This window comes from Macaca nemestrina, chromosome 9 (genome assembly GCF_043159975.1).
Source record: "Macaca nemestrina isolate mMacNem1 chromosome 9, mMacNem.hap1, whole genome shotgun sequence".
NCBI lineage: Eukaryota > Metazoa > Chordata > Mammalia > Primates > Cercopithecidae > Macaca > Macaca nemestrina.
The window spans coordinates 117,699,204-117,713,963 of record NC_092133.1 but is presented as its reverse complement, the minus strand read 5'-3'; the positions used below and the strand labels follow the sequence as shown (position 1 = coordinate 117,713,963).

General features: G+C 48.3%; 2 protein-coding genes across 16 annotated transcripts in view; both read left to right on the top strand.

The window, feature by feature from the left end:
- Positions 1–3,083, top strand: part of LOC105480009 (myosin IIIA) — a 310,637-nt gene extending 307,554 nt beyond the window's left edge. For 11 of the 14 annotated variants that reach the window (XM_011738421.3, XM_011738428.3, XM_011738422.3 and 8 more), the window contains one exon: positions 2,417–3,083. In XM_011738421.3, coding sequence (XP_011736723.2) covers positions 2,417–2,558 — 142 coding nt within the window. In that variant the 3' untranslated portion in view covers positions 2,559–3,083. The remainder of the gene's footprint in view (positions 1–2,416) is intronic. The other 3 variants (XR_011608191.1, XR_011608190.1, XR_986226.3) reach the window with 2 other exon arrangements.
- A 3,818-nt stretch (positions 3,084–6,901) lies between these two features.
- LOC105480007 (glutamate decarboxylase 2) overlaps positions 6,902–14,760 on the top strand; it is an 87,148-nt gene continuing 79,289 nt past the window's right edge. The window contains exons 1-5 of one of the 2 annotated variants that reach the window (XM_011738419.3): positions 6,902–7,420; positions 8,143–8,202; positions 8,385–8,534; positions 9,588–9,821; positions 14,473–14,563. In XM_011738419.3, the coding sequence (XP_011736721.1) occupies positions 7,345–7,420; positions 8,143–8,202; positions 8,385–8,534; positions 9,588–9,821; positions 14,473–14,563 (611 nt within the window). In that variant the 5' untranslated portion in view covers positions 6,902–7,344. The remainder of the gene's footprint in view (positions 7,421–8,142; positions 8,203–8,384; positions 8,535–9,587; positions 9,822–14,472; positions 14,564–14,760) is intronic. The other variant, XM_011738420.3, reaches the window with a different exon arrangement.

The following is a 14,760-nucleotide window of genomic DNA, read 5'->3' as shown; positions in this document are numbered from 1 at the left end:
CACTCAGGTTTCCTCTCCCAGCATGACACTGAAATTGCCTCTGCCAAGGTCAACAGTGACCTCCGTTTTGCCATGCTCGGTGATTTTACACCTATGTTACTCATTTTTTCTTTAAGTACTTCATTCATTGGCCTTCAGGACAGCACTTCTCTTGGTTTGCCTCTTGCCTTACTGGCTGCTATTTCTCATTCTCCCTGCTGACTTTTCTCATTTCACTGATCTCTCAATAATGGAGTGTCCCAGTCCTTTGCTTTATCAACATGCACTCTCATGACCTTAAATATTGTCTGTGTACTTAAAATTCCTGGCCTGGCACTGTGGGTCATGCTTGTCATCCCAGCACTTTGGAAGGCTAAGACAGGAGGATCACTTGAGCCCAGAAGTTCAAGACCAGCCTGGATAGCATTAGTAGGATCCTGTCTCTACAAAAACATAAAAACAAAAAAAGTATCCAGGCGTAGTGGCTCACGCCTGTAGTCCCAGCTACTCAGGAAGCTGATGCTGGAGGATCAGTTGAGCTTTGGAGGTTGAGACTGCAAGTGAGGCTGTTATTGTACCACTTCACTTTAGCCTGGGTGACAGAGTGAGAGAGAGAGAGAGAAGGGAGGAAGGGAAGGAGGGAAGGAAGGAAGGAAGGAAGGAAGGAAGGAAGGAAGGAAGGAAGGAAGGAAGGAAGGAAGGAAGGAAGGAAGGAAAGAAGGAAGGAAGGAAGGAAGGAAAGAAGGAAGGAAGAAAGGAAGGAAGGAAGGAAGGAAGGAAATTGTCTTTGTACTTAAAATTTGTGAACTGAAATATCTAGCCTTGCCGTGACTCATATATTTGATATCCTCTTGAATATCTAATAAATATCTCTAACTTAGCATAACCAAAACTAAAATCTTTATCCCACTGCAAAAATTATGCTTCTCTGCAGTATTCGCCATCTTATTAAATGACAGTATCCTTCCAGTTGTTTAAGCCAAAAGCCTTGGGGACATTCTTGGTTCTTCTCTTTCACACCCCAATTTAATCCATCAGTGAGCCAACCCTTTCCGTTCTACTTCCAAGTATGACCAGAATCTGGCCAGTTCTCACCTCCTCCTCCACAAGCCTAGTGTAAGCCACTATCAGTCTTGCTTGGATTACTACAGAATCTCTTAACAGGCCTTCCTGCTTTCATCCTGGCAGACAGATCCTGTTATGCGTGATTCCTCTGCACAGAACCCTTCAGTGTTTATCTCACTGTAAGTAGAAGTCAAGTCCTTGAGGTGGTCCCAAATTATCTGAACACTAAATTATCTGAACACTCTATCCTCATTCCTCCTTCTCCAATCTCTTGCTATTTCCCCCTCTTGCTTACTCTTTTCAAGCCACAGTGGTCTCCTTGCTGTTCCTTGAACACAATGTGTATACCCTAGTCTTGCGGCCTTTACGTTGCTTGAGCTATCCTCCTGGAAGTACTGCCCTTCCCCACGAGATCTGCATGGCTTACTCACTCTCTTCCTTCAGGTCTCTCTTCATATATCACCTTATCAGAGAGGCCTTTCCAACCACCCTGTATGAAATTGCCTGTACACATACACATGCACACACACACACCACTTTTTCCCCATTACCCAGCTTTACTTTTCTGTGCAGCACCTCTTACCACCTGGTGTTTTCAAGTTGTCCGTGGGTCTCTCCTGCACTAGACTATAAACTCCATGACAGCAAGGACTCCTGCTCACCCATCACTTACACTGGTGGCTGGTGCTTAGCAGGTGCTCAGTGAATGAATGAATGAGTGAGGAGTGAATGAATCTATGTAGTTGCATTTTTAGGGTATACCCCACTTCCCAGACAAACTGCAGAATCTAAAGGTAAACACTGGCAGGGGTTGCTTGCTGGTTCAGAAACTTAGCCTAGCAACCTCATTCAAAACACTGAAACACTGAAAAAGCCGACAGGGTCCGTAGCTCTTGGTGCCACTACCAGAGCAGTTGGTCAGATTTTGAGCGAGCATTTTTTAAAGAAACATCTGAGCAGTTTTAAAATGGAAAATATTGAGTGTCTATTTAGGCAATTTGAGTTTTTCTGTTTGACCAAAGTGTGTTAAAATTAAGGTATTAAAATAAATATTTGTTTTTGGTTGTGAATTATTGCAATCCAAACTCACCTTTCCAAACTGCACCTTCTGAAGCTTTACTTAGCACGTATCTAAACACCATCACCAGGCTCCACCAGCCCCTCTGCTCCTCAGCTTAGAGGAGTTTTGAAAACTTGCTGAGAATTATCGCAGATACGTTTGGCCATTATCCAGTCATTTCAATTGTGCCTTTCCTAAACGTCCGCGGTTGGCGGAACGTGAGAGGAAGGGGACCCGCCTAACTCGGGGTAGGTGGGGACGCGCTGCTCAATGTGGTGCGGTTGACACTCGGGCCCTGGGTTTCGCTTGCAGGTGCTGGGCGGCGGAGAGCCCCGAGGAGGAGGAGGAAGAGGAGAAGAAGGAGGAGGAGAGAGGGGCAGCAGCCAACCCCTACGACTTCAGGAGGCTCCTGCGCAAAACCTCCCAGCGCCGGCGCCTAGTCCAGCAGTCCTAACCGCGCAAGGAGGCAGACACCGCCGTCGGAAGGCGCTTGAGCCTGCAGGGCAGCAGAGGCCGAGCAGGCACTGAAGCTGCGGCCCTGATCTCCGCAGAGGCTGCCTGCTGCGCTCGGCCCTCAAGTGCCGGGGCTGGCCTTCCGTGCCCCGAAAGAAGAGACCTGGGAGCCCTCGGAAAACCTCCCCCGACGCCTTCTGGCCGAACTCCCGCACCCTCCTTTCTCACCAGCCCGCCAGTTGCGGCATCCCTGAATCGATCTCTTTGTTCTTTTTTTTTTTTTTTTAACTCCTGTGGCCTCCACTGCGTCTGGGATCTCGCCAACCTCTCTCTCATTTGGGGTGACTTCACAGATGTTTTTCTTGGAAACGGCTTTTCTTAGCCAACAGAACACATGCTAGCGGTTGAATCTTAAGAGAAAAAAGCCCGGGAGGGGTGGGGAGAACTTCGAAGATGTACTTCATCTCAAACTTGCTCTTTCTCTTCCTTTGGTTACTAAGGTTGCTAAATAAAGGAAGTGCCTTGGAAAACCCGTGGTTTGCGTGACTGATCCCTCATTTTCCCCTCTGGGGCTTCTGCTATAAGGCTGTGCTGGTGACGGTGCCCAAGGAGGGTAGTTGAGGTGCCCTCATCAGCGAACTCCCAGCACCACCCAGCCACTTCAGACAAACACAATCTAAGCTAAAACCCCTTGCCACACAAACGCAGAGGCCTCCAATCTCTAAATCCCCAACACACCACACGTGCTTGCCTGCACGATGCCTTCCCAATCTGTGTGGCTGTCTTTGGCCCCATCTATAAAGATGCTGGTGCCGCCACTGGGTGGAACTGTCAGATTTCAGGTTCTCCCAGTCTGCAGATTTGGGGCCATCTTTGCTACTCCCACTCTGTGTGTATTTAAAATGGGGGAGGCTAGTGGGTAGACAGAAGTTTGCATTACTGGGTTGACTGCACCTTATTCTAAAACCTGGTTTAAGCTGTTTTATGAAACTGACATTCCCATCTAAGCAACCTGGAGAGGGTGAGGACAGGTGATGAGGTTGTTGCATGGAATCAGAAGAAGGGTTCTGACCAGGATGGGGCTTTTGTGTGTAGGTGCCCTTGGCTCCTGCACCCACAGGCCGGAGTCAAGACTCTGGGGAATATTCAAGGAGTGAGTGAGGGCACGTGCAGGGGGCTCAGAAGGTTTGTTGTACCGCTGGTCCACAGGGCATCTCTCCAACTCAAAGAGTTGGCACCAAAAGGTCCCCAGAGACAACTCTTCATTTTACAGTTGCAATGTGGCCAAGGGGAAACCTGCAGCTATGGCAGGGCAGAGTCCAAGTGCACTCCAGGCCTTCTTGTTCCCTGGATTAGCAGCACAGCCTCACTGGGTTTGCGACTGAAAAGTAAGGAGTGACCCTCAGCTGTGTGAATGCACTGAGCAGCCTTATGGCCAGTACCCAGGAAACCAGCACAGCAGGTCACCAGAGAAGGGCTGGGAGGGGCAGGGCTGTCTAAAACCCAAAGTGGCCTAGCCCCCTTCCACCTCTAGCCACCTGTCCACTTGCCTCCAGAAGGCCTGGGTTTGTGGTGAGGGCGGAGCAGGGGCCAGGGGTAAGGAGCAGTAAGCTGAGCTCAGCTTTTCTGTCTGGCTTCCTTCTAGGCTTCCTTCTGGGGTGGCCCCTGCAGACAAGAGCCCTGGCACTCAGCCCCTTCTATTACTTCTATTGGTGTAGGGAGAATTTAGGGAGGGAGGCAACAGACTCCCTCCCTGAATTTTCCCTGCACCAATGTTTTAAGTGAGAATAGAGAAGAGAATGGCAAAGGCTTGGTGAATGCTTGGTTGCAGTGTTTTTGTGTTCTTCTGTGGTTCTTTGTTTCCTCTCCTTTTCTTTCCATCTTCCCTTCTTTCTCTGTCCTTTGACACTTAAGCATGGGAAGGACAGAGGAAAATGTGTGCCAGATACTCTTCTTTGGGTGAGCCTGAGATGCATCTTAGTAAACCACAGACACCTAAGGAAACGGTCCCTACAAGCCGGAGGATTGGGTCTGTCTCCCTCATCTGAGGAAGGGCTTTCCAAATCTTTCCCCCAGCACTGGCCGCCTTCCCTTCCCGTTCACTGGCTGCCTCCTTTGTGAACTAATGACTGTAATTATTACCTCCCAGAGCTCTTTTGTTATCTCCAAGCCCAAGTCCCGGAGAGGGGGAATGGGCTCTTTAGTGAAATGAAAGTCATTACAAAGCAAATTACCGTCTAGGGAGGGACAGCCTTCAGCAAAGACAAATCAGATCCCCGTCTGCATCTGAAGTAGGGTGCGTTTAAATAAAAAATGTAAATACCACCATTAGATCGAAAGTACTCCAGAGCTGTGAGATTTAATGGAGTTTAAACGGTAGCACTTGAAGCCATTGCTTTACCAAAAAGAAAAAAAAAAATCAGTTAAATTCGGGTGTTTTCATCTGTTTCTTCTTTGGGGGTTTTGTGTGTTTTAAACGCTTATTTTTAAGAACCTTTATGTTTTCAATCACTCATCCATAGTAGAAAGTTCTGCAACCCTAGACTGCTGGCTTGAAGCAAAACCTTTGCAGGACTTGATATGGATTTCAACAAAGAACCAGCCTCTGCGAGGCTGGAGAGAGCTGCAGAGCTGCCATGCCTGAAGTGCAGATGGCTGAACCGCAAGTCTTTAGGTTTCCGGAGTTGTTATCGTGGTGACCTGGAGTGTCAGAGCCAAGAGAGCGAAAAGGAGGAGCCAAATTGAGCCCTGAGTTTTCCACCACCCAGGTTCCCACAGCCTGGTCCGGACTTCTCCACCTAGCGCGCTCAGCGCCAGCCTTCGGCAGGACCCTATCAGGGCCCCACTGGTTCCCTGCTCTCATCCTGGTGACTGGACCCAGCTGCCATAGTGTGGATCCCATGACTCCTCAGGGAACCCCTGGACTCAGGCGCGCCAGAAGACAGCGCTTTGTGGAGAGAATTGACCAGGGACAGTTGTGCTCCAGGATAGAGGACTTGGGCCTGTATGCGTCCAACATGTGCCCCAGGATGTCCCTTCTAAGCGAGGGTCGAGAAGTGCTCGCCCAGACGGGATCCCCCGGTCTCTGTTTTGGTAGCAGCTTTGGTAGCTGGTTCAGGAGGTCAGAGAAAGAAAACGGCTTGTGAACACAATGGAAATGACAGGCGCTCTGGCCAGGCGCGGGGAAGGCAGCCGCCTCGGGAAGCCGACCTCAGTCAGCCCTTTCCCTTCTCTCACTCCCTCCCTCTCCCCCAGAGCCCCGGAGATGCGAGGTGCACTTGAAGTTCATCTCCACTGCCAGGAGAATGCAGCGTAAACCGTCAAAGGGCTCCCAATCCTCAGGGCGTCCTCCCTGTCTGTAACAGTTTTTTGTAGAAAGGAAATCATCGAAAAAGATTCTGACTTTCTCGTCCTTTCTTATTAGAAAAAGAGAAAACTCTTACTAATACGCCTCAGAGAGAGCCAATCTCGCGCTCCCGGGCGCTGCCGCGAAGATTCTCTCGGGGCGAGTGGGGACAATGGTTTGAAGTCCCTTGAAATGAGGGCCCTTCAGGCGATGCCTTCTTTCCTACTCAGATTTGGAAAGCCGAGATTGCTTAGTTGGAAACCTTGTTCTCTCCTCCCAGGCACACACAGATTCCCCTTCCACGCCAGCCGCGGGCCCTTCCACGCCTCCGCGGGCCAAGGTCACCAAATACCCTGATTCCATCCCCCACCCGCCATCAATCCTGCCCACTCTGGCCGCTCTGTCTCGTTCCCTTTCAAGAAGTTTCCATTCGTTTTATTTTTTCCCCCAGCCCGAGGTCCTCTAGACTCCAGCGTGGATTTTAATTGCCTCAATCAGCAGTCATTCTTCCCAGCCGTCACTCAGAGGCTGGACGGTGGGTCCCGCGATCTAGCCCTTGGCCGCGCAGGAACAGTGCGCCCCCGGGGACGGCGCGCTTCAGCAGGCAGGCGTCAGGCTCTACTAAGGCGCTGAAATGAGCCCATCAGCGGGTAGGAGCCCTTCCCCCGCCGTCCCCTCCCCAGGCTGGTGAACGGCGCCTGATGCCGGCCCGGGGCGCAAGCTCCCGAGGTCGCAGCGACCTCAGCACCCGCTTGGAGGAGGGCGGCGGGGGAACCCCGCTTCCTTCCCCTCAGCAGGAGCTAGACCTCAAACAACACCCCAATCGATGCACACAGAAAACCCCTCTGGGCCACGCTTCCCCGCCTCGCCGAGGTCTCCCCAGTCTGCCCCTCGCTGACGCTGGCGCGCAGCGGCCGTGGCAGCACCCGGGACAGCGGCCGCCCGCACTTCCCGCCTCTGGCTCGCCAGAGGACGCGCTGGCACACCTCCCACCCCCTCACTCTGACTCCAGCTGGCGTGCACGGTCTGCCTCGCATCCTCACGACTCAGCTCCCTCCCTCTCCCGTGTTTTTTTCCTCCGCCGCCCCCTCATTCATCCCCACTGGACTCCCTTTCCCTCAAATGCTCTGGGGCTCTCCGCGCTTTCCCGAGTCCGGGCTCCGAGGACCCTTAGGTAGTACCCGTCCCTTTTAAGGCTTCCCGGCTTCCAAAGCATTGCCACGTCCCTAAACCCTGTCTCCAGCTCTCATACACACACGCACACTCAGACACGCGCGTTTTCTGTTCCTGAGTGACACCCGCCCTCGCCGCTCGGCCCCGCCAGTGTTCGGGCTGTGCCCTCCTCCCGCCACACGGGCACGCACGCGCGCACAGGGCCAAGCCCAAGGCAGCTCGCCCGCAGCTCGCACTCGCAGGCGACCTGCTCCAGTCTCCAAAGCCGATGGCATCTCCGGGCTCTGGCTTTTGGTCCTTCGGGTCGGAAAATGGCTCCGGGGATTCCGACAATCCCGGCACAGGTAGGAAAGAGAACCGGGACCTGCGGCGGGAGAGTTTTGCGGTGGTCTGGGGTTTGCGGGGCTACGGAGAAGACGAAGGAGGTTTTTCCACCGGCAACAGGAAACTTCTTCGGGCGCGTCTCCCTGCTTTTGGGCTAAGTCCTTGACGGCCTAAGAGCTCAAGACCTCTACAGCCTCTTGTCCCCTGGGAAGACGCCCAAATAGTCTCGGGCCCCTTCCACAGAAGGTTCGAAGAGCCCCGCAAAGACCGCGGTGTCTCGGGGACATGGAAATCCATGGGCCTGGGGCGCTACTAAGATCCAGGTGTCTGGACCCTGGGGAGGGACAGAGTGACCGTGAAGATAGAAAAAAAAATATGGGAAAGGTGAGAGATTTCTTGGTCTAGAAAGACAGCCTGCGAAAAAATGGATAGCTTCAGTATTTAGGAAAACTCCAAGCTTGGCAGGGAGAGGAGTTTGCCTGAGCCGACTGGCACCTGGAAGGGCAGCGGTGTGGGCTTCTCCTTGGGAAACAGATCAAGTAAATGAGGGCTGGCCCGGGCTGCCAGGCTCCCGCTTGCCTCCCGCACCTGCCGGCCTCACCGAGTCCTGAGTGGCCCCCAGGAGGAATGCAGCCCCTTCCCGGACCCGGGACTGATTGATGTTCACACAGAACGAAATTTCACACGTCCGTCTGCTGTTCTCTTTCCGCCTCGCTGTCCGCCTGCCTGTCCTTCCTTGCAGCGCGAGCCTGGTGCCAAGTGGCTCAGAAGTTCACGGGCGGCATCGGAAACAAACTGTGCGGTGAGTGCCCAGGGACAGGGGCGGGCAAGGTCGCGCGCTGGCGGCCCACGGGGTCCAAGCCGTCTTCTCACCTCCGCATCCGGGTCAGCGGAGTCGGGGTTTCCTGGCTGCGGGTGGGCGGGAGCGAGGGAGCCGGGCCCGGCGGAGGATAGACGAGGCCCGCGCTCGGTGTCCTTACCCAGCCCTGCTCTACGGAGACGCCGAGAAGCCGGCGGAGAGCGGCGGGAGCCAACCCCCGCGGGTCGCCGCCCGGAAGGCCGCCTGCGCCTGCGACCAGAAGCCCTGCAGCTGCCCCAAAGCGGATGTCAACTACGGGTTTCTCCATGCAACAGGTAAAGGCTCTCGCGGAGCCCGGGGGCGCCCCTGCCCCTCTCTCTGCCCCGCCCACCTCGGCCGGTGGGAACCCGGCGCTGAGAACCCGACAGGGGCGTCGAGGTGGCGGCGGAGGCTGGACCTGCCAGAATCTTTAGATGAAAGCGAGAAATGCGGGACCTGCCCGCTGGGTCCAAGCCCCCGAACCTGGCCTCTGAGCTCCAAGAGGGCTCTGAGGCCGTGGCGCTCTTCCCCCAGCGCGGCCCTTGGGGTGGCGGGTGGCCGATGGCCCAGGCGCTAGTGCGCGCACTGAATCGATGACGGCTGGCTTCCCTAGGCCGCTGGGGCCTCTGGTGGGACTCGGTTTCCAAATGTGCCCGAGAATGCAGAATTGCATAATTTTTTTAGGTCTTTAGATCACGAGAGTGATTTGTAGCTGCAATCGCACAAGATAACGATTCCATTCACATGAAACCCGCGCGCCAAGTTTTACCCCCGTGCGCTTACACACCGTCTCCCAAATGTATGCCCGCGCACACACATGCAGACACACATACGCACATGCTCTCTCTTTCTCACACACACACACACACACACACACACACACACACACACACACACACTGACTTTAGAAACAGCGGGCCTTCCTAGCCGACCAGAGATACTAGGGCTCCTGTTCCACTTTGGTTTGCCTGAAGGCATTCAGACAAACACTTCTGACGTGAAATATTTCCGTAAACACGTAAGATGGCTTACTGAGAAACAACCTTTAGGAGGAACTCCTGTGAAGCAGATAAACGCAGACACACGCTCTTCAAAAAAAGAAAGTAAACAATATAAGTTATGAATTGAAATGCAGTCATTTGGGGAAGAGGAGAAGTCGTAATTTCTCTCATTCATTCCCTTCACCTTTGAAAAATGTCTCCCTTTTAAAGAAAAATGTTCTGCGTTTCCAAAAGCTTTATTTAACATGAAATCTCTCAATTCAAAGAAATGTTATTGCCTCATCAAGATCTTGCCTTGAATATTTTCACAGTAAAATTAAAATGTGGCATTTTAATTCCATTCTTTAGACCTGCTGCCGGCGTGTGATGGAGAAAGGCCCACTTTGGCGTTTCTGCAAGATGTTATGAACATTTTACTTCAGTATGTGGTGAAAAGTTTCGATAGATCAACCAAAGTGATTGATTTCCATTATCCTAATGAGCTTCTCCAAGAATATAATTGGGAATTGGCAGACCAACCACAAAATTTGGAGGAAATTTTGATGCATTGCCAAACAACTCTAAAATATGCAATTAAAACAGGTATTGTCTCATCGAAAATAATAAAGCTCTTTTTTCTTTTACAATTTTTATTTTATTTTTTTCTATAAAATGTTTTGTTTGATGGAGTTACTGATATTTTCAAAATTGCAAAGTTATTTTCATCACGTAAAAAATAGTCATTATTAGAATGATTCTAATCCAAAACACCTTCCACTGTTATTGCTCATGCTTCTGAAGTTGATAATGTCAGAAACATGATTTAAGTGTAAATCATCAGATTTTACGTTGCATGTATTTGGACACGGAGATTAACCGCTGGTGTAGAAGCAAACATTCATCAGCAGAAACCAGCAGAAAGAACTCAAATGGAGAAAGAGAATATGGAAATAAAAGCTCCAAAAATGTATGATCCAAACAAAAGCCCGAATGCCAGTGCTGTGCTGGTATTTTCTTTGGCATAAAACTGGTCAGAAACAGGACTCACCACCCTATTAATCATTGAGCAGGAAGGATGTTTTCACATTGTGTCAAAAGGCCAGCCTTTCAGATTTGAATTCAGATTTTCACTTATTTTTAAGGAGATGTGCACAACACACAAGCAGACATGATACAGGCTAGCTTAGCAATTCAGCCATGTTATATATGGATGTGTGTTCCTCCCAGCCACTGTGTATGTGAGATAAAGGAAAAAGGGGGGAGGGGCAAATCAGATATCCTTAGGGGGAAATTTTTTTAAATGTGCTTTTGTGGTCTCTTGGCTTTTCACAGGATTCTTTATATTTCATCCATGTTACAGCTTCGTTTATAACATTTATTTGGGTGCATTCCGAGCTTTCATGTTATCTACACAAAGTCAGCTATTCATCTGCCCAGGTCTTGATTAACCTCGCTTTTTACATTGTCTCTAATCATCCTGATACATGATGGCATGGCATTTCATTAAGGCAATAAAAATAAGTATGAATGAATTTCCAGGGGCGGGGAGAACTTTATGGATCTAAATTGATGTGTAGCCTTTAAGAGATTTGCTAGCAAATAAAAAATGTGAAATATGACATGAACATCACCATAGAAACGTCATCTTTTTAGATTGCAAATTTTTTGCTGATGAATTAGCAGTATTATGCTAATCAATAAGAAACATTCTTAAAATGTTTGCTGTGAGAAGTTTAGTTCTTTTTTTCTTTTTGTTCACATTATTTATACCAACAGAGAAGAAAGGTAGGCATACAAAAAGCCTTGGGACATAGATTTCTATCAAAGTCAGGCTATGGAATAGGAGTTTTGAAGGTGTATTAGACATCATCCTCAGCGTTCATAAGGAACCCACGTGATGTTTATACCAGGCATTAAAAATTTTCCTACCCCTCCTCAGCTTTTCCTGCATTCATAGTGCAATCCTGAGTGATGCTTTTAATTCATTTTTTTGACCCATTCCCCATACCTTATATTTAGATATGTTAATAGTAAATTGCTACCTATTGTTTGTATTGCTACCAAACCAAAAGAACCTTTGGGAATGTTTTGTGTCTTCATCCTTGAAAGCTAGTGGTGCCTGAAATGCAGTCTAAAGAGTTAAGATAATGGGAGCTGCAAGTCAGTGAAAGTAATAGTTCTGTCTATCAGTGTTGCATTTAGGGCCAGGAAAAGATGGGCTAATTCAATACTCAGATTTTGCCATAATGCTTGTGAAACTGTTAGGTATCACTGTAATGTATTTTATTTAAAGTTCAGATAAAAATGTGATGGATTAAGTTGGATTTCTAAGCAAGGCATATCAATTCAATCTCTCAGTAGTTTTCATAACATATTTAGTCTGCTGGCCTTTTCCTTCAAATAGCATTTCAAAACATTAACGGCAGTCATTTTCTCTATTCAGCTGGCAACTTTATAGATCTCTGTGCTATAACTGTCATACTTGTCATCTCGTACTATTTAGGATATTTCAAATTAGTTGCCATCCCTGCTACTACCAGACACTTTAATGCTCCTCCAGAGATGATTTTATAAAATGCATATTATCATCTTGTTTCTACTGAGAGACCTTAACCTGATTTCCACTAGGGCTCCAAGCTTAGAGAGGAGTGAAGGGCAGTGGGAAAATGAAGTCTTCATGGATTGTTAAAATTACCTCTGTAAAAAGAAATGTTGGAACACAGAAAACTGAGCAGAGAATGATAGAATTCCAGAATAATTTTCATTTGCAGAGATCATTAGATTTGATGCTGGTGGTGGTGGTGCTGGCTGGGGAAGAGTAGGACTTAAATGTGGTCCTGAATCTTTTACCAAACCATCAGACAAAGGGAATTAAGCGACAGTAGATGAGGCCACCCTTGTGTGAATGTTGCCAGGACACAAAGAGCAGTTTGGACCGACTTTTGGCCTCTTCCCAACTGATCTTGAGCAGCAGGGTCAGAGTTGCCTGAGGCTGGTTGTTCCCAGAGTCTGCGTATCCTTCCGGGCTCATTTGCTAGTCTGCAGGGAGCATCCCTGAGTCTAAGCAGCCGTTCTCACACCTCAAGCTCACCATCTTCCTGGCCGCACAGGCTGTGTGTGGCCACCCGATGCCTGACGCAGTGTGCTCTGCTCCCATCACAGGGCCTGGCAGGGTGGCGACAGCAGCAGGAAGCCAAAGGCTGCAGGGACAGCTGACCGATGGGGGCAGGTCTCACAATTCCTTGGAGAGAGCCCTGCCTGGATTTGCTGGGCAGCCCTAGGAAGCAGCCTGTAGGGGCCACAGGACGAGAGCAAACGTCATTAGGGGAATATTTCTGCCAGACATCAAGAGGGCCTGTTGATCTGACCTGTCAAACCATCTCCCTCCCTATTTTCACATCATGATCAGGGAATGAAATTTTTGAGGCAGGAGAGATTCAGGTGAAATGGCAGAGCAAGGTCAAAAAATATAGAGGGAGGAAGGGAAACCTAGCAATGAAAGCATCAAACTTGTTTTCACCATTTACAGAAAGTTATCATCAGGGTGGACTGGCCTTCTGATATCCAGAGGCACAACACACCCATCACAATCTCTCTCCATCTTATGCAGAGGTTTCATTCCCAAGTTTCCCTAGAGTTAAATACTGTCTAATCATAGACACCACATTCATCCAGAAAATGCATATGAATTGGGAGAATGGATTAATGGATACAGTTGATAATTCTTATTAATTTCCTCACTTGAAAAAAAAAGGCTTAGGGAAAGAGAAATGGAGGAATGAAGGAGCATCGGGAGGGAGGAAGCGGCTGTGATTTCAGCTGCGAGCATAATGAAATGGGGAGTCAGTGAGGCAAAGAGGAGTGAAGGGTTGCTCCAGACGTCAGCAGCCACAGCAGCAAAAAGGCCTTCTCACCCTTCGTGGATGGGTAAACTGAGGGGGTCAGCGTCAGAGGTAGAAGGTACCCCATGAGGCCGCAAGGACATAAAATAATGCTGGAGAATGCACAGTAGATGCACAAGTCCTGATCCTGCTAAAATGTGCTCCTTTGCAGCTTCTATCTTTTCCCTGTGTCTAACTCTCCGGCCACATGCCTGAGGCTGATAAGAGAGCACTCCAGTGCAGGATAAGCTAGCCATTGGCTTTTGTCCCTGCTCTTCCCCATTGCCTTCCTTTATCTTGTTTCGCCTGTGCAGGAGATGAGAGACGATCACATCCCAGGCTTTAGACAGATGTCCAGGATGTGAAAGATACCTTTTTATCAGATGTTATTTCCATAATGGCCCATCTTCTAAAATTTTTGCTGCTGTGCAAATCACGGACCTATCAATGACAGGCTTTTGTGGAGCAAGAGGAAAAAACCAAATGCTAATGACATATTTGTAATCACATTTTAAATAATAGCCTCAGGAGAATGTGGATGTCAGTCCATTTAGAGAGTTTTAGAGGGATCTAGAAGTCAATTAGATAAGCCTTGCAATGGACTAATCAGTCCATTGAATATATCTTTATGTATCTTGTTGATAAAACAGTGATGTTGACTGTATGTGACCTTATTTTAAAGCACAACTATGAAGGAAGTCTGTTGTTTATAATTAACAAAGAAGAATTGACAAGAATTAGCTCTGTCTGTCCATACCATCTTTAGACAATCATCACCTTTTGAATTCAGGGCAAATCACTCAGCGAAGTGTCCTATTTTCTCATTTTTGCCCTGTCTTTTGTAATCATTAGCCATTTGTCACTGATATTACTATGAATGTTGGCATGCCTGGCGGATGTCATGGTATGACTGATTCTCAGAACGACTGCAACAGAAAAAGAACTTCTGGCAGCATAAGTGTAAACGAGAAGTAACCTGTCTGAATAGCTGTGGGTTGCAGTAGCATTTTAGCTTGCAAAAATATTGAAAATAGAAAAGAAACTCGTGTGCAAATTGCAAACCACATTTATTATTTTTTATAGGGTATGATTAAAGGAAGATTTATAGGGTATGTTTTAAGAAATATCAAAAGCTAAAGTAGTCTTCGTGGTTAGAGAAAATGCTTTTATGGTGTGTGTGTGTATGTGCATGTGTGTGTGTGTGTGTGTGTGTGTTCTTGCACATACACATGTGTGTACATGTTGGATTTCTACTTACAGATTTCCTGTTACTGACAGATCTTTCAAGGTCCTTTAGCTAGAGAAATCATGTGTTTGAGAGGAATTTATTTTCATTGGAGGCAATCCTGATTCTGGTATTCCATTTTATTCAGGGCATCCTAGATACTTCAATCAACTTTCCACTGGATTGGATATGGTTGGATTAGCAGCAGACTGGCTGACATCGACAGCAAATACTAACATGTAAGTAGCCAAATGTGCTTTTATGTAATTTAGGATAATTATTAGTGATATTCCATAGTCTTTACATCTTATGTGAAAATCTGTTTTTATTAAATAGCCGCTAAAATAGTGATACAAACTTCTGAAGTGTGAGTGTTCACTTTAATGTAACAGAAAGTAGTTCTGATATATCTTTCATGTAATCAAACTCAACAAAA